Source organism: Microchirus variegatus (assembly GCF_963457635.1).
Source record: "Microchirus variegatus genome assembly, chromosome: 11".
Classification (NCBI taxonomy): Eukaryota; Metazoa; Chordata; class Actinopteri; order Pleuronectiformes; family Soleidae; genus Microchirus; species Microchirus variegatus.
The window spans coordinates 15,054,908-15,081,632 of record NC_139812.1 but is presented as its reverse complement, the minus strand read 5'-3'; the positions used below and the strand labels follow the sequence as shown (position 1 = coordinate 15,081,632).

Genomic DNA, 26,725 nt, shown 5'->3' with positions numbered 1-26,725 from the left:
TCAACCTGCAGCGTAGCTGCTAAGGAAGGAGTAGAACATGGGCAGCTTCATGCGCTGCTGGTCCCGTCTACACCACGCCATCACGGTACCCTCACTGTTGGCCGTGTAGAGGTGGTGACCGTCACACGAGTACGTCAGGCTGAGGCACACGGGGAGAAAATGCAATCATCAGTATAAATGTTTGCAGTGGTGTTATTGAGCATGGCTGTGGCTCCGTTACTGTACCTGATGACAGGTTTGCTCGACTTGGAAAAGGTGATCTCTCGCACTGGTTTCAAATCCCAGGTGCTCCACAACCTGGAAAAAAAAGAATATGCACTATGTGCCGTGTCCTTCATCTCCAATGTTTACAGGTGCTCACTTTAATAGAACAAAGTTTATGTTGCCTCTGTCTTTTGCAAGGCTCCAACAAAGTCATTATGGTGAGCGTACCCACTAGGAAAGGCTTTTATGCTAAATTTGATGACGCAGAGAGGAAGTCATAACTTCACTTATAACTTCACTTATAACTTCAAATGTGGACCATAGACTTGTTCATAGTGCATTAAAATGAAAACTGTGGTCACCCAAATAGGTGTGTTTGTATCTTTGTACAGAGTAAATGTTCGGCTTACCTGACGACACCATTCTCCAGCCCACCGGCGATGACGTTGACAGACACGCCCTCCGGCTGGTTGGAGAAAGCCACAGAGCAGATGATCTCTCTGCAGTGGACGTGACCGATCAGATCGCCGTTCACCGTCCACAGGCGCAGGTCGCTGCCTCCGCCCACTGAATACAAAGAAACATGAGTGATGATGATGGTCTGGAGTTGTAATAATGAACACTGTGTTCAACGGGACGTTTTTCACCCACCTGAGTCACAAACTGTTGCGATGTCACCTGTGGTCTCACTTGCAGACACAGCAGTCACTGGGCTTTTATGTCCCGTGAGGCTTTGTACATAACACAGCCTGAAAACACACACAGAACAGCTCACACATATGAACACAGAGTCTATGCAGAAATGTAAAAAAAAAAAGGAGGATTTCTTCGTGACATTTCGTACACATACTGACCTGTTGAGGTCCCAGAGGATACAGGTGCCGTCTTGGCTGACACTGATGAGGATGCTGTATGGTTTGCAGACGAACAGACTGGTGACTTCCCCCGTGTGTCCATACAGGTGAACCTGAGATTCTACCTCCATCTCTGAAGGCTACGGACAGACATGGTTCAAATCAAAAACATCCAAGAAATTAGAGCCCATAGAGACAGAGAGAATGCAGATGTCCTGGTACTGGGAAATTCTAGGAAATCACATCTGGACAGTGTTAAGTGTGAAAGTTCATTGGCATTAGCATCCTGTCCTGGATGCATCTCCTTGACAACTTTTGATCAGATTTCAATTACCCACACTGTGTCATGTGACAGCTGTCAGTGTGTCAGTGTATCAGTACATGTGACTGAGAGAGAAGGAGATGATGTAACCTGAAATAAGACTGCATAAATAATCAATGGCTGCAAATGTATTTAATTTATTTATATGCTTTGATAAGTGAAAAAAAGACTTTGAGTTCCTCTGTCTTTAACGCATCCTGAGGAGGGATAGCATTTATGCATGTAGGCCAGTCTGTGGCCAAGTGGAAAGCGAACTGTAACTTGAAACCGGACCATTGCCAGTTAAAGAGGGGCTGGGGTGCACCGCATCAAGGTATCGCTGCTTCTAATTCTAGGAAGGTTTCTAATAGAGGATGGGTTACATGTGGGATTGATAAAGGACTTATTGAATTTATTTATTTATTTAAAAGCAACCCATGTCAACAAATCACCTCCAAATCTTCTCTTTCTTTTTGTTGTTTTGTTAATTCTGAGGATGCAAACCACATTGGATGCATTCAAAATGCATTGAATGATGTTCATACCAGGTCTGAACAGGGTCATTCACACCTGAATACTCACATTGTTAGCATGGATGTGCTATCTTAATTTTCCCCATTTCCTAAAAAAAAAACCCTCCATGAATCAATGTCCTATAGGATTTTCTATCAATTGCCATTGAAACGCCCTTCAGCACCAGAGAAACAGGAAATGTAGCTGTTGATGGCGACCAATGAAAGTCTAAAGCCTCTCTGATGGCTGAACTCCCAGACCCCTAATCCCACTTGTGGACTCGGTGGAAATGTGTTTCAAGGGCGACTGTGATGTGACTAATGAAGCTGAGCGTTTGAGCACAGTGAAGCTGCCTAAAGAGGGGGAGAGGAGAGTGGGGGTGACGGGAGGTGGGCGGTGGATTGGGCGTTGATGTGGAGGAGATAGGTTAGAGGGAGAGGTTGCCATGGAAACCCACCGTGGTGCTGGTGAAGCGGTTGCTGTAGGCGGTAATGACTCCACACTTGCTACCTGTAAATAGCTGGCAGCTATCGGGCACCCAGGCACAACTGGTCACCTAGAGGAGCGAGAACGAGGGGGAGAGAATTTTGGACACCGTGAAAAAGAGAGAGAAACATGGAAGCTCATTGGATAAATGGGAGGGAAAGAAACAATTCTTAGAAGCAATGCAATTATCTCTTGAGGGATTTCAAACTGATGCAGAAAAATCAATAATGTAAGGAAAATATCTGCCATCTGTATCTACTTGCCTCTGCTCCTTTGTGCTGATGCCATGGAAAAGTCACAGAGTTAAAAAAAGCAATAGGTAACACATAAACATGAAACAACAAGACTAAAATTGTGTACTTACATTAGCCAAAACATTTTGAACATTCTTTAAAAGCATTTGCATTCAAGGTAACAGACCATTATTCAGTGATATCAACTGCTTTACACATCTCAAAACAATACAAAAACAATTCCCATGATCCCTTCTGCTTTCTGACATCAAATTTGGTCTTTTGCTGTTGCTCTGATTGAGACATCCCTTGCAGTAAAGGTTACATACTGTGCCTTTAAAAACAGGTTTATCATATCATTACTCATTGGAAGTGTGTAGCTCTGAGGTAGGCCTCGTCATGTCATTGTTTTGAATATTTCTCAATAAATGCATGAAAACAATGGTAAAAATACTGTTCAACTCAACATCAGCGGGAAGAGGCACAGAGAAGCTGATGACTGCAATGCTTTATTCTGTCTCTCCCTGCTGTTTCAGATAATGCAGTTCTGAATCACATGATCTCAATAATTTTGTAGTTCTCAATATTTTTGCGGATGCATGAAGTATAAATAGACATAAATATGTGCGGGGAAACCCCTCTAGTGCTAGACTGAATCTGTACGAGTTGCTGTCAGATGGTCACGGTTTAGTCTTTTCCTAGTTTCCTCACAAATGTGGTGTTGTTAATAAAAGACAAGATGCAAAATAATCAAATTATTTAATAATGGATCATGTGAATTGCAATCTTATTGAATCATGGGTTACCAAGAGATTACCATCCTTAATCTTATGTGTAGTATTATTACTCTTTCTCCAACAGGCGCCCTGTATTTTTCTGAGCTTCTTACCTGGTGTAGTTGTGAGCACTGAATAAAGTTGATAGGTGGTTCGCTCTGTTTGCTCTTCAGCCTCAGTATGTTGTCTGCATAACCCCAGCTCAAGATGGCTGACCACTGGATGTCTGTGCTGTGCATGCTCCGCACACCTACCAGAGAAGGAGATGAAGAATAAATGGAGTCAGCAGCACGTTGTGGACAAACTTCTTTCCTCGTGGCTGAGTGGTGGCCTCCCTACCTTGCTCCTTGCTGTAAATCATCATGAGGCAGAACTTGCGCGACAAGCCGCAGATGGCTCGCGTGGGAAGAGCCAACAGGGATCCGAACCTCTCCCCATGCGGCTGGCTAAAGCACACCACTGGGTCTGGAGCAGAGGGCGAGCCCACATACTCACCCCACTTCAGACCTTTGATCCACGGTAGCGGGCTCTGTGGGGAGAAGGAAGTGGAAATTGCCAGGTGAGCAGCAAATCATTTCTAAGACAGTCCATTGAGTTACATTATTCCTCACTGAACAGTGGGCTGCTAGAATCACCACAACTACATAGTGGATTACCGGGCAAACAATTTCTTTGGTCTGTTCTCTGGTTTCTCTAAAGGCCAGCTGGACCAGGAGTCCCATGGCTGCTGGCAGCTCCCCATCAATCGTGAGCTTTGGCCCGGCCCTGCTCATGTGAGAGGCATTGAAGAGCTGCCTGGGCGTCTGTCCGTATGTTTTGATCATTGTCTCCAGGGCCCGTCGCTGTACTGGGTCTTCTACAGCCGAAACATCCATGCCAAAATAGGTCTGTGAAAGGCAATACAAAACTAATGTCAGCAACAACAACAACAGTATTTTCTCACTAGCTCAAAGCAAACGTGGTGATGCACAGATTCTTACAGCAGGGTGGAAGACGTTGATGGCCTGGACAGCAGCTTTGCCTTTCTGCTTGAGCCCAAACACCAGATCGATCCACTGACACAGAGTCTGGGAGACCTGGTCAGACTCTAGGGCTTGTCTGTGAATCAGGATGAACAGACGTGGGTCGTTGCGAGCCCAGGGTGGCAAATTCACATGATTCACCCTCTCGCCATTCTGACGGACTCCAAAATCAAAACCTGTTCTCGCACAAAAAAACAATATTTCATGAGCAGTGACAAAAAAGAATGAGGGAGCTAAAGGTAGATATCAAGGTTGAGGGTATAACTAAAAGCAGGAAAAATATATCACCCTCTCTGTTGACTAAGAATTCTGGGAGGTAGAAAAACTCTGGGATGAGCTCTTTCACATCAGTCATGGACTCATAGGAGGACAGTCGCCACGTCGTGTTCATGGAGTGAAACGTCCGGTCCGGGATATCAAAGCTCTGATCTGATTGAGGCCAAAGACAATCTTATTACAAATTCAACTCACTGATTAAAAAGATCCCCTTTCATGACCAGAGAGAGACGCACGCTTGGTGAATACATTTACAATCACACAAAAAAGGTGCTTTAGAGGATCACAGAGCAGGAGTACAGAGAGGATTGAATGGACAAAAATAATTAACATGTATAGAGGGAATTAAAAAAAAGAGAGAAGGGGACCACCTGATCAGAGAAAAGTACAGAGGTGTAATAATCTTTAATGCTAACGCATGTAATGCAACACAGGATACTGCTTGCTTCCAGAATCTTAGCACTAAAAACATGAGCATCAAATGAGATGAAGCAGTCAGTGTAAAGTACACAGTTGGGACTCAGGGATAAAAGCTTTTTGGAGCTGTATGATAATTATCTGCTGCTAAAGAGCCACGCATTTCCAGTCAATTAACAGTACATTTGCTTGTTGAAAGTAAAAAAAAAACCTATGCAGTTGGACTATCCAGGCTTTACTCACTTAACTTTCAGGAAACATCAATGTGTGACTCACCCTGGTAGGCAAGGAACATCTTGGTGAACGGAGGCATCCGGACCAGGAAGTGCAGCACAGTGCCACTGTTGGAGTAGTGTGAGCCGTAATGGTAAGGCTGGACAGGCGGCATGGGATCATCCTCACGAATGCCCTTCTTGTACTCCTCCTCCAAGTACTGCAAAACAAGATTATGTGTCAGTGTCTTTTCTTACTGCATCATGGAAAAAACTAAAAGTAACACATGCTATGGTATGACAGGAACTCACCCTGTAATTGTCCACGTATCGATCCTCTTTTTCTTTTGACTGGACTGCAATGGGTTTACTCAAATTCCTGCATGGCAAAGTAGAAGGAAAGCATTAACAAACCATGGTTTTGTACAGGAAGAGGAGGTGCAAATATACACTCACAGGCCATTTTATAAAGTACACCACTTTAAATTTAACTGCATTCCAATGCAAATATTTTATTAACTTTATGGATTTAGGCAAGTAGACATGGTCAAGATGACCTGCTGAAGTTGAAACCAAACCTCAAAATGGGGAAGAAAGGTGATTTAAGTGACTTTGAACCAAGTGGCAACGGGTAATGACATCCAGGCACTTACTCGATGATACCAGCTGTTAACCATAATGGTGTCCACTAAAATGTGGCTTGCTTAATTGTCCGTTTCCCTCTAAATGGTAACATAAGACCAGAAATTCACAATTGAGACCATTAACTCCTGCTGGCTCCTCGTGACTATGTCCACTTTTTATATCCAGACTATGCTTTGAACGTGGCATGGTTGTTGATGTCAGACAGACTGGTTCCACTATTTCAGAAACTCCTTTGAAAACACAAAGAGAGCTTTAACTCTCCAGCACCTGTAGATGCTCGGGTCCTGTAGGTCAAGCGTCTCACTGGTGTAATCTCGCAGGATAAAGGGAAACACAGGGTACTGCATGAGGTCGTTGAAGGAGCGCCCTGCGTGCTTGTTGAGATGTGTGAGGTACTCAAAGTTGGTGATCTGACTGGAGCCCCACAGCTGTGTGAGTGCCGTGATGTTGCCGTGCTCCAGCAGGTTGGGCAGATCAGAGGTCAGGATGTTGTGGTAGACGTCGTCACGGAACTAAGGCGAGAATGTATATAATTGAGATTATTTCCAGTTCTAGGTTAAAAGTATAAACTCCCAAAAATAATGACATTTACTTAAGTGTTACCCAGTTTAATGCACCACTAATAATTTGAGCTCAGTGTTTAGAAGCAGCAACTGATGGTTTAATTTATAAAGACAAGACATAATAAATGCACAAGATGCTCAACATGGTCATAAGACTGGGCGATAAACAGTGACAGGAAAAGAAGGAGGAAAAAAAAAGTAGTTGTTATGAGCGATATTGGAGCTAGAGATCTTTTTGTCACGCTCTGGTCAAAATACTTCAGCGCTCACTCCCACTGTGCTTTGCTCACCCTGACAGAGAATACTCTGCTCTCCTCTTCTATGAAAAAATGTAAATGTAAGCACAGCTTTATAGTGATGATATAGATGACAGTGTGCAATTCAGTACCATTTTTGTAAATATATTGGAATAATATATACCATCCAACTCCGGCTTTCCATCACATGGACAAATGGATGGTATACTGTCCAACCCTACATGGTGATTTTGTAACTTTGTCCACAGACGATATGAGGACAACAGATTTGGACTTTTCTGCTTAGGAAAACTATTGGTTTTCACAAAAGCAAGTCTCCCCAGCACACAATAGATTTCTTTTCATATTTAAATAAAAAGCAGTGTAAGATAATGATAGTTATCACCTTACAGAGAACAGTGGTTTTGCCTCTGATATGATCATGATTGAATCCTGGCACAGAATACCACAGAGCTCGAGAGGCATCAGGGACAGAATAATAAAGAGGCGACAGTAAACCCTCCCAACAAAGATTATTTTTTCAAGCTGCATTTTGTCAATTCATACATCTTTTTCTTTGAGCATCAGTGGTCCCCTTCTTCTCATTTTTATCACAGTCCATTCTGCGAGGCAACATTTTAATATTCAAATGAAACACAGATTTAATTTTGCTCCACTGATCTCCTGGGTAGTCTAGTATTTATGATAAGCCCAGTCAGTTCTTTGTTATAATAAAATGAAATAATTTAAGTAACACTAGAGGATCTGCTGTATGCCTGTCACGAGCTATGTTAGCATTCATTTCAGCATTTCATTCTTGCATGAGCAACCTTCCACTGACAACGTGGTATCCTTCATTTTTATTCTATGTGACTCACCTTGGTATTGTCAAAGGCTAACAGCAGGGTCCTGCCATTGGTGAGGAATATCTCCACAGCATTGTCTCTTAGCTGCCACCAGCGCTTGTGTACCTCCTTGATCTCCTCATACGTCCAGGAGAAAGAAGGAGCCTCAGTCTCCCCATGAAGGCTCTGTGCAAACACAGGAGTTCACATAACGCACATAACATAGCAAAATGTCTTTTGGTGAAGACACAAAAGCATGAACAACAGTCTGGCATTACCTGGTTGTCATGAGCATCAGCAGCATTGTCTTCCACAAAGTACATCCCAGACTTTCCTGTGAAGAACAAACAAAAGCATCCACCACTGAATTAAACAAACACACACTTTGTGTGTAATGCCAGAGAAATATCCCTCATGCCTCAAAGAGAAAGAGAGAGCACATTACTCTTTGTGCATTTTTGACTTCCTGAGTCATTAAGTGTATTATGCATGGAGCAGCTGTGAATGACAGTCAGTGACTTACCCAGAAGTAGCTCCCCCACTGTCTCTCTGGAGGGCGCGACACTAATGCACCGCCGAGTGAACCTAAGGACAAAAAGACATTCTTCAAACAAGAAATTCACTGAATTTATCTGAATAAAACATAGACTACATACATTCAGTAATCAGACATAAACACAAAAAATAGAAACACAAGGAACTTTATATGTAACTTTGACACAGTTGCCTTCTTTAGATCTGTCTTCAGATCACGCTGAATTCCTGAGATGGACATACGTAATCTTTACTCAGGTTACAGACATGCAGAGAGAGTGAGGAACAAAGTTATACCTGATGGGCTCACTGGTGGCTTTGTCTTTGACAGTGGATGAAAAGGAGGAGTGAGTCTTATCCTCAAACAGGAAGGACAGTGGTGGCGTCATGGTGTCTAAATAAGACATGAAGGTCAGATTTAGTGAAAACAAATATACTGCCACTACACAGAATTTCACCAGAAAGGGGACCTTCACCTTCAGACTTCCGTCTGTCTTTGAGCAGGTATTTGTTGGGGATGGTGAGGTAGCATCTCTGTAATCGCCGGCGCTCCCGGTTCGGCCCTTCAGTGGGGTCCAGCTGCCAAGACGTTGGGTACGATGTCTGGTCGTACCAAACCGCACTGAAACAGACGTCAATGCTATCTGTGAGACTGTCTATTCATATGAAACTGACAGCATGGCCATAAATATTGGTGAGGAATCATATCTTTAATATTTTATAACATTGGATAATCTATATTCTACAAGCTCACTGTGTAGAAAGCTAAAATCTATTTTTAGCAATTACAGTATCCAGTGTTATCACTAGATTATTGATCACTGCTGCTAAAATTTCACATGGTCATTAATATCAATGTGCTACTAATGATGATCACTCACAAATAGTGAAAGGTGGGCTCCAAAAATGAAGATACAAAATACATATATTAATAATTTACAATGATTATGATACCATTTAATTTAAATCCATTTTGGCTTAAATAAGGTTGCGCCATTAAGTATGGGATGAAATGCAGTTAAAGCTTTTTTGCTGTAAGCAGCATTTGCCTGACAGAACTGCAAATGTGCTACAGCCACAGGATTTAAATGTATAATAGTATGGATCAATGTTTTTTATACTATTTATTCACATAGACTGCTGTCAACCTGCTGGCATCTTCTCAAATGTTTCATGAGAACATTTTAAACATTTTAAGTGAGAACATTACAATTTTACATTTCATAAACACACATGAGAATTAAATATATTTTCATAGTCAGAAAGGACTTTCAAATCTCACCGGTCATGCGTCAGTTGTTGCACCAGCTCCTGCCAGTGGCGGCTGGCGCTGAGGTCAGTCTTATAGAGTCCTCTGATGTGCTGGATGACTTTCTTTCTCTCCATGCCTTGCCGCAGAGAAACATTCTGAGTGATATCAGCTGCTATCTTAGAAATGTCCTTGGACTTTCCATCAAGCCTTTGGACAAGGCTGCAGAGAAATGAAAAAGTATAGTGAACAGAAGAAAAAAAAAAAAGACACAATGCTTGGACCTATTTTTGTACTAAATATAAAGGCCAGGCTTACTTCCTTTGAGTGTTGGTTATTTTTTTTTCCCATGCCACTTTGCTCGTTTTCTCTTCAGCGTCATACTTGTTTTTTTCCTGTGTCCATAAAGACACGAGTAAACAAGCATGTATTTTTCTGGCTAAGAAACATTCATAAACCCCATAAAAGTTGGTATTTTCACATTTTATTAAAAAGGCGTAGAGGCTGTTTTACACTCTTTGTAGGACTCACTTCTTTTATGGCCCTGAGCAACTCTTGTTTGTGTGGGGCATTTGGTGGGATGCAGCGATGGCCACAAAGCTTCAGCGAGGTCATGAATACACCCACAGCATTCTGCTCATCTTTGGTGAGGCTGTCCTTGTGATCGTGCAGCATCTCATACAGGTACAGCGACAACTTTGGCCCATGCTGAGTGAAAGGGAGACAGAGAATAAAGGAAAGGACACATTTTAAAAAATAATTTGTGACTGAGGCAAGTCACACAGTGATGGCAGGAAACAAAACCTTGTCTTGCTGACCTTCAGTAAAGCCTGAGGCTGCGTAGTGAAAGAAAAACAAAATAACAATCCAAAGGGCAGATGAAGAGCAAGAAAACAGCCAGTTATTTTCAAATCAATAGCTAACAACACTGGGAAAACAAACGCACTAAACGAACTCAAATCTTTCCCAAAACTAAACATACACATAATGTGAATCTGCACTTGGCTGTGAACGACAGATAGGTTGATGTTTAAGGTCAGAAATGGATTTCAATTATACGCTTCTTTCACACTCACCTCTAGACCTGGACTGAGGCTCTCTTTGAGGATGTCTAAATGTCTGGGATCAAACACAAAATCCAGCGCCTCCTTCCTGTCAGACAGGGGAAGCGCAGGGCTGAATGTGTGTACCAGGAGGCGACCAATTTGAACCCGAAAAGTGTCCCGACAAGACCACAGAATCCTTCGCCACTGCTGATGTGGAGCTCCTCCCCGACCTGTGCTGCCCTGTAAAAACCACAACCATCAAGGTACATTAAAATATGGTCTTAGAATATGGCAAACAAATTTGGACAGTTTGAAAAAGCATCTCAGTGTCCTACCAGGCTAATTTTGATTCCATCCATCATGAGTCTGAGGATGTCTTTCTGAAAGCTCTTCTTGCTGGCAGGTGGCAGGGTAAAGGGAGTGGGAGAGTGTGGGACAGAGGCAGATCCACTCTCATCATGTGCTTGATCACCTGGATCTGGTGTAAAGAGCTGTTGGTCTGGAGAGTCGGGAATATTTAGCAGGTCAAATAAGTCCTCACTCACATCTGAAATGAGAGACACATTCAAACAGAACAAGGATTAAACATCAGGTTTTTGGTTTATGCTCAAGTAAAATGAAGTAGAAAATTGGGAAAGTTAGATGAAAGAAGTTTTTCACCATGGTAAATGAGTCTGTTGACAGCAAGTACAACAAGTCTCTGCAACCGTTGGACAAACTCGGTCTCGCTGGCACGAATGGGGTTTTCCTGGCTCATCCTCCTCTGCATCATGTGGTTGAGCTCATCGCTGGCTACCGAGCGCATCCGCATCAGCAGAGAGTCAGTTTGGGCCAAAGAAAACCGGCGACGACCTAAAAGCAGCAGTATTGGTGTGAGCTTGGTTGTGAAAACAAAAACTGGGTGGCGTCCATGACTGCATGCCCATTTGTGAGTAAATAAATTCATACTTTCCCTTTCAAGCTCAGAGTAAAGTTATGCTAATGTCTCATGAATTTCTAAACAGAAGAAAGATTAAAAGATGGAAAGAATCAAATCTGTGCGGAAATGCTTAACACTGATTTGGTTAAGCATTCAAACATGCACACACAAATGCTCCAGTAGCACACAAAGGTACTGGGCTAATTAACCCCAAAATTGATTAGGGGTGAGAGCGTGAGTGCACTGCAAACGTCAGAGACGAGACATGCTCCACGAGAGAGAGGATGTTTCTCCACTGAGTCCCAGCTACCTGCGTCACAGTGGAGCATGTAGGATGACGTTCCTGAGGGGGAGGGGAGGGGGGAGTCCTGGGACAGGAAGCTGAAGGAGGGGGACAGGGGGATCTGGCCATAGGAGCAGTAGTGCTGTCTGGGGATGCGGGGGATAATGGAGTCTTTCATGGCAATGGAACCTTTAGATCAGGATGAGGATCAATAAACACACAGGTGAAGGAGCAGTGAAGTGTTTAAATACACATGGTGGTCATTTGCACCTCAACACTGAGATGGATGGATGAGGAAAAACTGCAAAGCAAGTTTCTGGCACTCACCTGCGATGCTCTTGCGCTTCTGATGCATGGCGTGATGTGGAGAGCTTGATGCATTAACAGAGCTGCTCAGCCTTTGAGGTTCTTGATTGGCTGTAGTCTTTATAAATTCTATGGCTGACTGAAGCACACGGAACTGCAATGCTACTGCCATCTCTGGGGAAAGAGAAAAGACAATGAACTTTGTAATGTCAGTAGTTGATCTGTTGATCTATTTTTTTCACAATACAACTACTAACTGCTAAATATTTAGCTTTAATTTGCCATTTTCTTCATTTTCTTATCTTGACATGGACAGTGAAGGAGACCATATACAGCAATATGGTATATCACAATGAACCAATCTGAAGGACCTGCACTGCCTCATTAACAGTTGAAGTTCCTCACATAGAAAGCATGCAGTTAAGAGAATTTGCTAAATGTGACATCAGTGAAAGAAAACAAGGAAAGGGTTCTTCAATGTGGATCAATGATATGTGCAATGATGCAGTTGAAAAATAATTGGTAAACATAACAAACAGCCAAAAATTAAATGGTGTCATACACAGATGCACAATCGGTGTTTAACGTGTTTGTGATTATGGGGAAGACACGGAAGAGATATTTTCAGAAAATGAAGGGGTAAATGAGAGAAAACCATTTAGTGGGAAGATGATGTGAGATAGTCATCATTATCATAATCATCATATTCTTCCACATATCCAGGTCCATGTCACGAGGGCAGACACTTCTAACAGTTCCTCTGGAGGGATCCCGAGGCGTTCCCAAGCAAGCTGAGAGATGTTATTTTTCCAGCGAGTCCTGGGTCTGCCTCGAGGTCTCCTCTCAGATGGATATGCCTGAAACACGTCCCAAGGGACGCATCTGGGAGAGGGGAATTAAAGGCCAGTTTGACTGGGTCCTCAACCAAGCATTGCCACAAGACCCTTAGTATTTATTTGGGCCTCCTGGGACTGGACGGCATAGAGTTCATCATGGATCAAACCGTGACGAGCACAGAAGTCCAGCAGCTGAACACCCAAATCACAGCCCTCCAAGTCACTTTAGCGTTGAAGGGGGGCACTTTCCAGTATCCGTCCAAAGGACTACAGAAAGGGTGGGTTCTTCAAACTGCTGTACGGTGCATAGGCACAACAGACGGGGCCTGTTCCCCAGTGCAAAGGCGCAGGTTAAATAACTCTCTCATCCACCAAGGTAAACTCTAGCACACGGGCAGAAAGCTGGTGATCTATGAATAAGTGCACATCTCCCCCCCCTCTCACCTGGTGCAACTCCAGAGAAGACAGTTCTCCAATAATATTTTAACCATTAATGAATTATATTCATGAACTTCCACTCTGTAGCAGTAGATAATGAAGTCACAGAGCAGTTATGTTCTGCTGCAGAGCTTGACAGCATCACAGCATCCAGAAATGCAGAGCAAAGAGCATGACAACAGTGATGTATTCTGCACATGTATTACATTTCTGAAATCCAGTCCTCACCCTGTGTGCGACGCATCTTGCTGGTCTGCATGAAACCCAACAAGGTAATGAGGTCTTCGATGATGCGAAAGTACTGGGACCCTGATGAGCTGCAGGAGTGGATGGTCACGGCTACTAACAGCTGCTGGATGTCACACACCAAGAGCTTGTAGTCATTTAGAGGGATACTGCAGAGAAAAGATAGAACAGTAAAATACAAAGCATAAGAAGTGTCTACCAGAATAAATGAGCGTGATGAACAGTGAGAGGATTATGATGATGACTCAAAGAGTCAAGACAAAATTCATGAACCAGTAGAGGAGGATAGAATGAATCATCCTGTGTTCTGGCAGACGTACCTGTTCTCCATGCCATTGAGGGTAGAGAGAGTGTTAAAGAGCACGTAGAGCAGCCCGTGGTCTAGCAGGATGTCTGCCAGCTTAGGGCAAGCATTGAGAAGCTGCAACAGCATACACAATATGTTGTGCACCAAGGAGTTCTCATAAAGGGAGTTCTCAATAAGACCCAGCACTGGGATGATACAGCGTTTTCTGAATGGCGAGATATTTTCCATTTCCTCCAGGTCAAGACTGGAAACATTAAGAGATAAAAACATATAAAACATTAAAAAAAAACAATATTGCATAAGACATAATGGCTTAAAGCTGCAGTGTAAAACACGATTTTTGCTGTTGCTGAGGTTTTCACAGTGCCTCCGTTTGGTCTTTGTCAACAGAAACAATGTGCGTCCGACTACAATTTCAAAAATAAGTGCATTGCTTCTTCACTCACTCTTCCTCTAGGCCCACTGGCCGCCCGAATAACATCTCCAGGAAGCATTCAAGCAGCCCCTGGCTGCCCTGATGGATATATAGCTGGTTGGCCAGCAGTGAGAAGCCATGGTTCTTCAGGAATTTCTCCTTCTGCTCCTTGAGAGCACGGCTAAAATAGGCATCCAACAGCTGGGTGGAGGTGGGAGTGAGAACGGCACAGTATTAATGGGCAGCAAAGCAGAGAGATTGATTAAACTTCAAATATAAATATACTCTCTTCTTCCGATTCTTGTGGTGCACTCATCCCTGATGTGATCATTAAAAGTTTTGTTTCTTACGATAAAGGCACAGTTGAATAAATATTCAACAAAGACAATTATACCTAATAAGTGCTCAAAATACCAATAGTTAAATTAGATGAATGCAAAAACTGCCGTGTCTGTTCCACAAATATGAAGCTACAGCTTTGAACTGGTTAGTTTAGCATAAAGATGAGAAATACAGAGGGTAGAAAAAGCAATCCTAGCTTCATTAAGAGTCATTAAACTCTGCCTTCTAGCACTAGCACATCTAGCTATATTATGTTACCATGGCCAAATGTTATTAATGTTTGACCTAAAGTTGCAACTTAAGTCTGCTACTTGTTTTTATTCCGTCTTCGAAGACTACAGATGAAAACTAGCCTAATTGGCATAGTTAAAGAAATGCATGATAGTTTCACTTGCCATCTTCCCTTTGAATAACAAATGTGTGAATGTGACTTTTGGGAACGATAATATGCAAAACCCTACCCCGTTGAGACCAAATTGAAACGAGTGCAAAAACACAGCTGCCTGAACAATCTGCTGTCATACAGAATCTGGACCAACCTTCATGACTCCTTGCTGGATAAGAGGTGACGAGTGGTTGACAAGGACAATGAGAGCTTCTGGCTGGATGAGTTTGTCCATCACGTCCTCAAGCATGAGATCGGGCAACAGCAGCAAGACGCCTCTCAGAAGATCATAGAGGCCACAGCAGATCAGCACCAGGCAGTCCTCAGTACTGGACCTAAGAAACACTCACTTTAGAACAGTCGGATTTCCTTTTTCTGTCTCTCAATTGAACATGTTTTAAAAGCACTGTAAAGTAAAGAATGTCAAAATAATTTTAAGTTGTACAGAATGTTAAATGATGTATAAATTCAGGGCATAAATCGGGCCCACAGTTGGTGTAGTGGTTAGCGCTCTCGCCTTTGCAGGGTTAGAGCCCCTGTTGGAACAAGGGCCTTTCTGCAAGGAGTTTGCATGTTCTCCCTGTGTATGTGTGGGTTTTCGCCGGGTTCTCTGGCTTCCTCCCACAGTCCAAAAACATGCAGATTTGAGGATTAGGTGAATTGGTCACTCTAACTTGACAGTAGGTAAATCCACATGTAGCACATCTCTAACTGATTTTTAATCTCTTACAGCTCTGCTGACACCAGTGAACGACATCAGGTCAGGACAGGAAAGAGGACTCCGTCATCCCCAAGTCTCTGACCACAACAGCCTTCGCTACAGGCTGTGACAAACCCAGTGATCCAGATGGATCCCGGCATCTAAAGACTTTTCACTTTTTATTCTTGTCATTATGTATTGTATGTTTTGGGTAACATCTACTGCACGTCTGTCCGTCCAGGGAGTGGATCCCTCACCTGTGGTTCTCCTTAAGGTTTCTACCCTTTTCCCTGTTACAAGGGTTTTTTCCCTGGTAGTTTTTCCTTACCCTGGTCGAAGGTCTAAAGACAGAGGATGTTACCAACCCTGTGAAGTCCCATGAGACAAACTATGTTTTGTAAACTGTGGGCTATACAAATAAAGATTGATTGATTGATTGAGTAGGTGTGTTAGTGAATGCTTGTTTGTCTCTCTCTGTGTGGCCCTGCGATGGACTGGCAAACTGTCCAGGGTGTACCCCGCCTATCGCCCTATGTGAGCTGTGATCCTCCTGTGGAGGATAAAGTGGTAGATAATGGATGGATGGACGGACATTTTGTCCTACACAGTCTCCTCAACTACTTATACAACACATCAACAAATTAAGCAGATAATCTCCATCATACAGCTTTGGTTGGTAGGTTCATGAAATGAAAACCCCTAAACAGCACTTCTTAAACAAAGAAAAGTTTGATGTATTCATCCGTTTGTTAAAAAACAACATCATAGTTTCACTGAGTATGTGATGTAAATTCACAGTTTGTGAGGATATTCAATGTTCAGTGTTCAGTTAAAACATTCAGCACATCTCATCTTGCCCTCATGGCAAACATACCTGTCACTGGACTCTGTCTTGCTGTGGGTCCTCTCATAGCCAGGAGAGTATGTGTAGCTTTCCCAGTCTTCAGGCATGGAGCCTCTATCAGCTGCACTGGGCCAGCGGCCGATTGCCAACGAGCCATTTGGTGCTGGGAAAGCCAGGCCCAGGCTAGCAAGGTTACTGTGGCTTCTCTGGAAAGACTGGATGCCTTTCAAACTGTCAGGGCGTCGTGGTGCCTCATCACTGGCCCAATCAAATCTGTCGTCAGACTCTGCCACCCCCACGCTTCCCTCCGCCAGACTGTCCAGCTCCGCTGCTTCATCCCGCTCCTCCTCTACACTGATGGAGGGTGGACGTCGGGCTCCTCCCTCACCGAGGTCATTAGAGTCGCAGATCGTCTTGGCCGATTCACAGCTGCTTAGGAGGTGCTCATCGCCTCCACCTTTCTTGAGCGTTTCTGTGCTGCCCCGAGCCTGCTGAGTCGCAAGCGAGACCCCTTCACCTTCACTTGCCTCGTTTAAGTGACTGTGTCCAAGTCGAGGTGTCAGCAGTGGGGAGGAGTATGGCGATGGTGCCAGGCTGGGTGGCCGTAACGACTGATCATCACCTCCATGTTCAGGGGAAGGAGCAGGGAGGTGGCCTGAAAAACACCAACAGGAACCAGCATTAACAATTAGACTATAGACCGAGACAGACAGAGAGAGTGAGAGGGATAGATCTTCACCTGACATAATAATAACAGTGATCAGACAATAAGTAATGGCCTCTTTAAAATGAGTCCAACTTAAATAAAATCTGTTTGTAGTGTTATAATATCAAACTGTGAAAAGGAAAAAAATAAAGAACTTGTGAATGAAGGGTTGGAATACACTAAGGGAGATTCATCTCAGAGGAACATGATTAGTAAGATACTGTTTATAGGATGTATAATAATAATTAAGGATAAGGATTTTTCTTTTTGCCCTCGCAGCTCCATTTGCAATGTCACACAAAACACATAAGATAACAAAGACATAAATACAATTAATCACACAATACAACTAGACACATTAAGTTTACCACACAACACAATTAACCACACTGAACAATCACAGCAAACAGAAATATCCTTTCACCTCTTGAGCTTGTTTTAAGTTTTTCATCTGGGTCACCCTGCTAACCCCGTTTCTGATCCCATTAACATGTAGGACCCTTTATCTACTGATTTGATCATCAGGTAGACTAAATCTTGATTTAAAAAAAAACAACAAAAAAAAAACAACATGTAAATGCTGGAGAAAAACAGAATAAACTTTCATAAACACACAGCTAATGACTTAATGCTCTTGTGTCAGCTTTTTTCCTCAGAACTAATGGTGTTTACATGAAAATAAGTAAAACTGTGATTCATCACAGAGAAAAAGGGGCTGATGCAGCACTAAACATGTTAATAGAAGGGTATTCCTGATCCATCCACTTAAAATATCATTACAAGCAATACACTGAAGGTCGTCATCTAATTATCGTTGCTGTTTTGGATGCAGCGAGAGCTTTAAGGGCAGCATAATGTGGCTGAAGTAGCTGTACCTTCGTGGGGAGTATCAGTGAAGACGGTCGGTGAGAGTGACATCACAGAACTGCTGGCAGACTTTCCTCCACTGTTGGAGTGTCTCAGGGACATAATGGACTGCACCTTCTCCTGGTACAGCTTCCCATCTGACAAACATCAAAGGAACACAGTGCATTAAATTAATGGCACTTTCATACAGAGATGCTGCTTTCAGCTGCACCGCAGCCTTACCTATGTGTAGCGAGAAGTAGAAGCTGGATGGAGTGTGGCAGACGTAGGTGTTTGTGGGTGGGTGAACTGCCAACAGGAAGTTGTAGATCAGTTTGAGCAGGTCCATGTCTGGAGGCGAACCAAGCACCTCCTGGATGATTCTGACAAAAGACAAACAGACTTCCTGCGGGATGGCAGTCAGGTGTTCATCCCGATGCTCCTTAAGACAAACGCAACGCCGTCAGTAACAGTTTCAGAAAATAGAAAAGGTATTGTAACAGTGATATTGGGTTGTTCTACCTGTAACACCTGGCAGGTGAGTAGGAAGCGGTGCACTATTTCAGCCTTGAGAAATTGACGGATGTTAAAAACCTGATGAGGGTGGTGTACCCTGATGAGGATCTCTAAGGCAGCAAGCAGTGTTTCCCACACTCCACACTGATAGAAATGAGCCGAATGGTGAACGAAAGCGAGAAAATCATGGTGGGGTTGAGCACACTAACAGACCTCAAAGTAAACTGTCCTGCACAAAAAGCAATGCAGTTGACTGATTATTGTAGCTTCTTTGATATACTATTAAACTTTGTCTTTGTGTGTGTAAAAATAACATTTACAGTACAAACTTGTCTGTATGGTTACAATTAAGTGGGGATCAAACTAAAAACTGCAGAATCTTTATTCCTTTTCTTTTTACTATGGTGCATAACTGCACTTTCAAGTCTGACATAAAAACTAAATAACCAGAGCTTGGACAGAAAATATTTGATATAAATTATGCAGAATTCCAGTATATACATTTAATTCTGCTTAATGATTGTTTACCTCAGCCTTAGCCCATATCTTCCAGTCCAACAGGACGTCTGAGAGAAGCCTGATGTCCTGCACCACAGCGATGGACTTGGTGTCCAAACGATACTGACCATCCTCCCCCAGGATGAGTATGGGTCCACTGCAGCACCCATCCAGCAGAGTCTACGGAGACAAAGTAAGGTCACCACATCAGAAACACAGCCCCTTCTACAGTCTATAGTATGTCCAGTGTGCTGTTCACATTCAGACAGAGCATAGTGATAGTCACCATCTCTGTAGAAACAACTCCTAAAACTAATGAATTCTTCACAATATTTGTGAGAGTGCTGATCAGTGTCAAAACCAATGTCATATACTCTGTGGTGGCCATGTTTGTATTGTATTGACCATAACTTGGGACCAGATTCACTGAATGAATATTGCATTCTGAGGTATGACAGAAACGTGCAGTCTTGGGAACAGCTGGTTTCTTGCCTGACAAGAGAATTAAGTTATGGTACAATACAAGGTTCTTTTTACTGAATGATAAATGGTATAAATAAAAAAGCAGAGTGGTTGATGGTACACTGATCGGGCTATACACTTCACTGTGTGAAAGGCAATCAGAGATGCTGTGCGACTCTGAAAGAGCTCAGTGTTTCATCAAGTTAGACAGAACCTATTTCAGTACCCAGCCATCACACAGCTCAATTACGGACAAAGCCAGAGGGTCAAGTAACAACAGCGTCACCAATACCAGCTCAGAGACGCACCAGAGTGTCAGACCGGATCAGATTCACAGTGAAAACAAGTGCAGGTGAATATGTTTTACGGCACTGATCAGCAGAGATTGTTGGAACAGAACACTGCACAGAGTTCAGGGTGTGACTCACTTTCAGCATATGATATCCCACAATGCATTTGGACTTGATGAGGACTTGGTGGATCATAGAGTAGCCATGATAACAATCCATTTCGTGAATGCGGTGTTGGTTAATCTTGGACAGGGACAGTAACACCTGCAGGGCCAGAGCCTGGGTCTTCTCACAGTCACTCAGCTCCACCGTCTGGATGGCAGAGAGCCCAAGATGAGACATGAAAAAACAAAGAGAACTGAGACAAACAAAAAAAAATAGGACAGCAGACACATTTACTGTAAGTGCTGATGCTAAAATTAATCCACACTGTTTCTGCTATAATGACTATGTAATCATGAAAGTACAAAAGGACCTATCACTAACCTTTGTCTTGAAAAGTGATATTTAATGATGGTCTCAACTAACAAATGCAACAGCATGGTACAAATTGACATAATTATTAAGATATTTAGATCTTTAGAAGGTGAAAAGTGTAGTTTATAACACAGCTGTAACACAACAATAGAACATTTATTCAAAACACTGGTGAGAACTTGAGCATAGTGTTCTCTCTAAGTGACTCACCAGTATAATTGAGTCTGTACTCAATATCTTGTGTATAGTGTTTCAGTACATTTTACAAATACCAACAGACAACTGGGAATCCTGACCTCTAACTGTACAGCTTCATCAACGATATGGATCATCCCACCTGGGCAAATAGGAAGACAAAATTCCCTGTTCCTCCGATCTTGTGGAGGACACTCTGGAGACCTTGGGTTTCAGTGGGGAGCAGAGTCCTGAGAGCATTGGGCTCCAGGGAAACACTCTGCACCTCTTTGGAGCTGAAGGGACGTTGGGTAACCACCGTCTTGGTTTGGCCTTTCAGCCTGATTACAGGCTCATAGATAGTATAGACTTTGGGGCTGCCGGGGGCATACACGACTGCCAAGCTCTCCTGTACAAAAACACAATTAATTGTCATCTTATGACATCAAGTAATAGACATACATAAGCCCTACTAGCATTGAGCATGGATTTATACCCAGGCTATACGTGGTTAGAGTGTTAGAAAGTATATAAAAATGTAGACGGGAAATCATTAATTATTCTTGTCTCACTCAATTCTTTTCTGTCTTTTTAATTAGCACAGCTATTATCAACAAATCCATTAGCATTTAAAGGGAGTAACACTATTTTCAGACTCAATGAAACAGCTGCAGCTAAAAATGTAACAGCTTTTTCATTGGAAAAACATTACACCCTGCCATGCAGTGTCATTAATGAGAACTAACTGGGGGGGAGAATATTACTGTGAAATCACATGATAAATGAGCAATAGGAATGTTTTGTTATGCTTATAGAGCACTTCAGTCTCAAAGAAAAGAAAACAGGGTATAATAACAGTACAGGAATTGGCTCCATGTTTGTGTTATGTTTGTGACATACCACCAAAGCTGCCGTGTCCACATCTTTGCTCTTCATCAGAATTTCTCGTACATGGTCACACTTAAGCCCTTCCTGAGTGACAAACTTGGAGAAGGTCCCACGTGGCTGGCCATATTTGCAGGGCATGATGGATGTGAGGTCAGGCCCCTGGGTGTACAGGTAGAAGGCCTCCTCAGACCCTATTCGAGACCCTAAAATACACAGAAACAGCACAGGCTTAGAATAAAATACATTAAATGAACATAAAAATATAATTAAGGTTTGATGCAGACATCTGGGGAGTTCTAAGCTTTGTTAGGGAATGTCTTGGTATTTTACTTTATTTTGGTAGTAATCCAGATGAGTAAACTAAAATTTGATTGGTTCTTCCTTGGCCCATATTCAATATTTTTGGTGCAAATAACATCAATATTTTCTGCATATTCCTGTTGACAAATAAACAAACCAACCAACCATCAAACATACATGGGTGAAAACACATCCTCTGCTGTGATGCTAAGCAAGACCCCTCAGGCACCACAGCGCACATTTTGATGTTTTATTTCTTATTGTCCTGAATCTCACAATCTTTTCCAAAAAGAAACTGGTACCTTTGATGAATTGACAGCACATATGCTACAGCTTATATAAGGACATCAGCTGGCTTTCACAGGTCAGGGTCGCCTAGAGATGCAAGCCATTCACAGCCAATTAGAGGCAACAAGAGAAGTATTCAGAAAGCCCCCCGAGAGAATGCTGAGAATTTACTGTGTGTGTCAACCATCACACTAGTTCAGTCTTTTACAGACACTGGACAGGACACACTTTTGAAATATGATTGCACTGAAACATGGGTAGGTGAAAAGGTAGGTGCCTCAACAGTGAGTGTTACAGAGGAGACATATAATACCTGAAAATGTGTTCATTGACAAATAATTATAGCCATAAATATGGCAGATTAAAAGGAGACCTACCATTGAAGAGAAGCACAGTGCCCATGTTCCAGCGAGCACCCTGCTTCAATATCTCTTCACAGGATGGCATGCAGTGGCCCAACATGCAGAAGGTTTTGTTGCTGTCAGAAGATAAACTGGACTTTCTAGGTAGGGTGTAGTCCAAAGAAACCTCACAGTTCCTAATTGAAGTAATAAGATGAAGTTAGTGGTCACTATTTTACAAGTGCCAGTGTCTTAGTGTTAGCATTACACCTGTTCCTCACCTGACACCACACACCCAAACAACCACACGGCCATGGATGTTCTTCTTGCCCTCTGGTTGCTGGGTGTAAGTGAGGCCGAGATGTTGCCACTGGCCCCGCCCGAGCAGTCCCTCACCAGAGTCTGCCTGAGCGAGCAGTCCTGCTTTTATCTCATCATTTGGGTCAATACAAATTCTGAGGGAACAATATGCCAAGGTTAATGAGGTTAACTCAGTGCTCACATTCTTTGAGGCCACTGGCTATGATGGAGCTCACCTGAATGTGAGAGAACCTGTTGAGAAGTCTGCCCACACTTGAAGCATCAGTGCCTTGGAGCCCATGGACAGAATGTGCATGAGCCCTTCTTCTACTAAACTTGTCCCAGCCTGAGAGCAGCCATGGTGCAAGTCAGCTGCAGGCAGGTTACTCTCTTCTTGAAAACAATGAGAGGTACATCTCAAAACCAGCTTCAGTTTATGGTCATTAGGCCTAAAAACAGTGACTATTTCTTACCCTTGTCTCTGTCCCTGTCCGTCTCCTCCTGCTCTGCTACCCTAAGCCACATAGAGGCGCTGAATCCACTGGCCATGTGGGGCCAGCAGTTCTGTCCTACTAAGGGCAAGTGCAGAGGAGCAGTGTGCCAGGGAGAGGAACGGAGGTGGCTTGCTCGGTACTCAGCATCTCCTTCTCTGCGGCCAGCAGAGAGCTTGCCTTTCCAGAGTAAACCAACACTTTTCCCTCCAGCAGCACCGTTCTGTCTGAAGCCAGGGGACAGCGCTACTGGCGTTAAAGCCCCAAGGATTATTGGAAAGGTTAGGAAGTGGAGAGGTTCCATATTCACGTTGGCTTCAACAACTTGCAGGATACCTTTCAGCAAAATGTCCTGGCAAATAAAGAATAAAAGGTCAGTGAGAACAATGTGTCAGGATTTTGTAATAATCTAAAACCTTTTTCTTTTGACTTTTAAAAGTAACGTAGCATTAAAGACTAAAATAAATAAACTGTCCATAAGTCTTAATCAAGAATGCAGAAAAAAAAACCTGCTTCTAAACCAGAAAACCTGTACAACAGTACAGAAAAGTACAACCTCATCATGAGTAGTGACTGCCATCACAGATGTGTCTCATTTTCATAGACAGAAAACATACAGGTCACATGTCATTACATTCACATGGTTAAAAATAAACTTCTCCTTTTCCTTCTGGAAACATGTTTACAAGAGACTTGATCTGTTGATTAAAGATTGTATGAATAAATTGTTGTGTAAAGTGTTGCATCTGTTCCCCACATACTGGTGTTAATTGAAATGCAAACACAAACAATATAAAGTGGGCTCAGGAGAGCACAGTGTGACTTTGAGTTTTACCAAGAATTGAGAAGTAAGTGTGACAGGAAGGCTGTCTAACAAATAAGTTCTTGTTTTTGATGAGCATCTGAGCGCCAAGAGACTGTGAGCTTAAGCTATCCGTGTCACCACCCTGAAAGTAAGCTAACAGTGCATTGCTGAGTGACTGATAGGGTTTGCTATTTACAGTAGGTGGGGTCTTCTCCAGGAAGAGGCGAATCAATAGAGCCAGTTCTTCCGCTGTGATTCGCTGGCTCACCATGGCAACCAACAGCTCCACTAGCACAGTCTGGCAATCTGAGTGAAGACCAATGAATGACATGCTATATCAACAGTATAACGCTTGGCCATCCACCAAAACAAGACTGACAAAAGCATAAAACATCAGCACTGCCTGCTGCTAGTGGAAAACAAAAAAAGTACATTAGATACATGTTTTGTATTGATTTACCGTTGTTATAGACATACTGTATTTTGTATTTTATCTATGTAAGCCTGCCAAAATGAAATAGCACAACTAATGAACAAAGCAAAATGAGTAGAGCTTCAGGATACTGTTCAAGTGTGACATCTAGGGAAAATAGTGAGAACACATAAGCCAAAAATAAGCTAGGAGAAATTACAAACCTGTAAAGGAGGGGTCTGTTCGGCTGAGGATATTGTGAAAACCAGAGAGAATGGATTTGACTCCTCCCTGTGCAACCACAACAAGGGGTTAGTCATATTCCTTGGAGAATATTTCAGGAGAGAAGTGAAACAAATCTACATAGGGTGAGGATTGAAGTGGAATGTCCTACCTGGTCATAAAGCAAGGCAGCATTGCGGTGGTTGGCCTTTACTGCATCCAGCAAACTATGAAACACGTGACTCAGCACCTCCAGGTCTGGGGAGCCGGTGGCGAGAAGCTGTAGTTCCATCGTGCAGATCTCCGGGAATAACAGCATGCCATGCTGGGGCCCATCCGCCACTGCCACAAACTCACGCAGCAAGCCAGACTCCAGCTTTACTCCTAAAAGAACAATTAAAGACACCAGGACAAGATCAGAGACACAGCAAAAGACGTGGAGAGATGCGACACATCACACTCACACATGGTAACACGTAAATGCCCATGACTGTGAGGCATCCACATCATCATGACACGCGTGCATTCCCTGCTTCAGCTCTATCCTCCTATCATGGAGGCAGCTCATAAAAATGAGTTAGCCTCAATCCTGTGCTCAGCCTCAGCGCAGCATGGAAGTCCCCTCATGATTTACAGGGGAGCAGCCTCCCATGCGTCTTCAGGGACCTCCTTCTATTAATGAAGCTTGCTCTCCCTCACTCTGCACAAGTACACAGTTGGCATCCATCTACCAATATACACACGCCCAAACGAAAAAATTGCTTTATCTTATAACTGCATAGCTCCATACCATCTGTCGCTCCAGCCTCGCTTAGTGCCATTTGAGGGAAATTTAGATGATTGCATTTGGTCTGAGGTTTCATATAATTTCACTCAGGAAACATTTCAATTAACCTCATTTAATATGCTGTATCAATTAATACAATGAGGCTCGTAAAGTGTTAAGGGTTAAAGAGACTTAAGAAACACAAATCTGACAAAAACAACTGAGGTATTTTATGTCATGCACGGGATTATGAGAAGGTAGTAATTGGAGCCAGAACATCTTAATTTTGGCAGATAAAGCAAAGCCTGGGGTGAAAATATGTATTTCCTGTTGATTCAGGAGATTCTCTGTTAAAGAGATATAAGCCGTTTGGGAATAATAAAGAAGAGGTGTAATTATTTGTTTCTGCATTGGTTAGTTGAATACTTTATTTGTCTAGCATACTGTAAGCGTCGCAAGATTCACTTCAAGTCACAAGATCCAGAACATGAGACCACAGTCAGTGTAGTTGCCCACAGTTGTAAAACAAAACACAATGACTCTATTCTGAGGGGATGAAAAAGTAAAAAGGGTATAATCAGGCCACGTTCTTGTAAGGCGTTGTTGTGGGGGGTGGGGATGGAGGGGAGCAGGCAGGCATGTTTCTGTCATGTCATATTTGCACAGTAAAAGAAAAGCCACAGTATGGTCCATAGCCCACTAAAGGAGGATGTGGTTTATTACACAACACAATCATACTCTGTCTTACACTGTAACTTCCTGTAAAATGGTAATGCGTGGTATAAAAAAATCCTTTATGATAATAGCAAAATTTCAATGAATGTACAAAAGAAAATATTTTAGTTCATGGAGGAGTAAAGCTTCCCACGGCTAAAAAAAAACAAAAAAACATGGCCTCTCAATCCATCAGTTGCTGGTCTGTTGACATTCATCAACAAAAACAAATGATGATGAAGAGTGTCTGAGGTAAAAGTAACTTTCAGCGTTATTTAAATAACCCTGAGCAGAAAAACAGGAAAAAGAAATCTAAAGCCGAAAGTTGGGTGTGAGGAAAACAATGTTAATCCTGTCTGAACAAATGCTATTTGCAGTAAGGATGTGTGTGTTCGAGTAGAAGTAGTAGTTGTATGTAAGAGTATGTATGTATGTATGCATTTACGTACGTACGTACGTACATGTGTGTGCTGGTGTGTGCATGTGTGTGTAGACTTGCCTTCTTCCTGCTTGGCCATGTCCTCGGGGTTGCTTTCGCTGTCAGCGTCGTAGCCCTCCTCCTCCCCAGGGGGCTTGACGGCACAGCTCTGCACCTCATCTACCTCCTCTGACAGATCGTCTGCTGGAGCCGCCCCCTCTGCCAATACCTGGAGCTTCTGACAGAAGGAGAGGGAGTGTGTGTGTGAGAGAAAGAAAGAGAGAGAGAGATAGAGAGAGAGAGAAAGGGAGGGAGTGTGTTAGAAAGCGCAAGAGCAGGGTGTGTGTCTGTGTAAAATCTGGAATTTCAGTCCAGTTT

The 26,725-nt window shown here is 42.9% G+C and overlaps 1 protein-coding gene across 1 annotated transcript in view; it reads right to left on the bottom strand.

Moving 5' to 3' along the window:
* The window catches only part of lyst (lysosomal trafficking regulator), a gene marked incomplete at its 3' end in the record, with an annotated part of 37,939 nt that continues 11,214 nt past the window's right edge, over positions 1-26,725 (bottom strand). Inside the window, exons 6-52 of the mRNA XM_083897753.1 lie at positions 26,429-26,585; positions 24,622-24,833; positions 24,452-24,518; positions 24,012-24,121; positions 22,993-23,362; positions 22,756-22,912; positions 22,501-22,674; positions 22,256-22,416; positions 21,303-21,493; positions 20,566-20,811; positions 19,890-20,063; positions 19,030-19,179; positions 18,508-18,645; positions 18,229-18,427; positions 18,015-18,143; positions 16,464-17,088; positions 15,044-15,224; positions 14,194-14,363; positions 13,761-13,991; positions 13,423-13,589; positions 11,942-12,094; positions 11,642-11,803; positions 11,073-11,264; positions 10,748-10,959; positions 10,443-10,652; positions 9,898-10,074; positions 9,685-9,761; positions 9,400-9,588; positions 8,594-8,739; positions 8,415-8,511; positions 8,107-8,168; positions 7,862-7,917; positions 7,617-7,769; positions 6,207-6,451; positions 5,607-5,673; positions 5,359-5,515; positions 4,678-4,818; positions 4,348-4,565; positions 4,024-4,254; positions 3,707-3,896; positions 3,481-3,617; positions 2,330-2,428; positions 1,059-1,198; positions 856-953; positions 615-771; positions 226-297; positions 1-139 (exon numbers count right to left, since the gene is read on the bottom strand). Coding sequence (XP_083753879.1) covers positions 1-139; positions 226-297; positions 615-771; positions 856-953; positions 1,059-1,198; positions 2,330-2,428; positions 3,481-3,617; positions 3,707-3,896; positions 4,024-4,254; positions 4,348-4,565; positions 4,678-4,818; positions 5,359-5,515; positions 5,607-5,673; positions 6,207-6,451; positions 7,617-7,769; positions 7,862-7,917; positions 8,107-8,168; positions 8,415-8,511; positions 8,594-8,739; positions 9,400-9,588; positions 9,685-9,761; positions 9,898-10,074; positions 10,443-10,652; positions 10,748-10,959; positions 11,073-11,264; positions 11,642-11,803; positions 11,942-12,094; positions 13,423-13,589; positions 13,761-13,991; positions 14,194-14,363; positions 15,044-15,224; positions 16,464-17,088; positions 18,015-18,143; positions 18,229-18,427; positions 18,508-18,645; positions 19,030-19,179; positions 19,890-20,063; positions 20,566-20,811; positions 21,303-21,493; positions 22,256-22,416; positions 22,501-22,674; positions 22,756-22,912; positions 22,993-23,362; positions 24,012-24,121; positions 24,452-24,518; positions 24,622-24,833; positions 26,429-26,585 — 7,986 coding nt within the window. The remainder of the gene's footprint in view (positions 140-225; positions 298-614; positions 772-855; positions 954-1,058; positions 1,199-2,329; positions 2,429-3,480; positions 3,618-3,706; positions 3,897-4,023; positions 4,255-4,347; positions 4,566-4,677; positions 4,819-5,358; positions 5,516-5,606; positions 5,674-6,206; positions 6,452-7,616; positions 7,770-7,861; positions 7,918-8,106; positions 8,169-8,414; positions 8,512-8,593; positions 8,740-9,399; positions 9,589-9,684; positions 9,762-9,897; positions 10,075-10,442; positions 10,653-10,747; positions 10,960-11,072; positions 11,265-11,641; positions 11,804-11,941; positions 12,095-13,422; positions 13,590-13,760; positions 13,992-14,193; positions 14,364-15,043; positions 15,225-16,463; positions 17,089-18,014; positions 18,144-18,228; positions 18,428-18,507; positions 18,646-19,029; positions 19,180-19,889; positions 20,064-20,565; positions 20,812-21,302; positions 21,494-22,255; positions 22,417-22,500; positions 22,675-22,755; positions 22,913-22,992; positions 23,363-24,011; positions 24,122-24,451; positions 24,519-24,621; positions 24,834-26,428; positions 26,586-26,725) is intronic.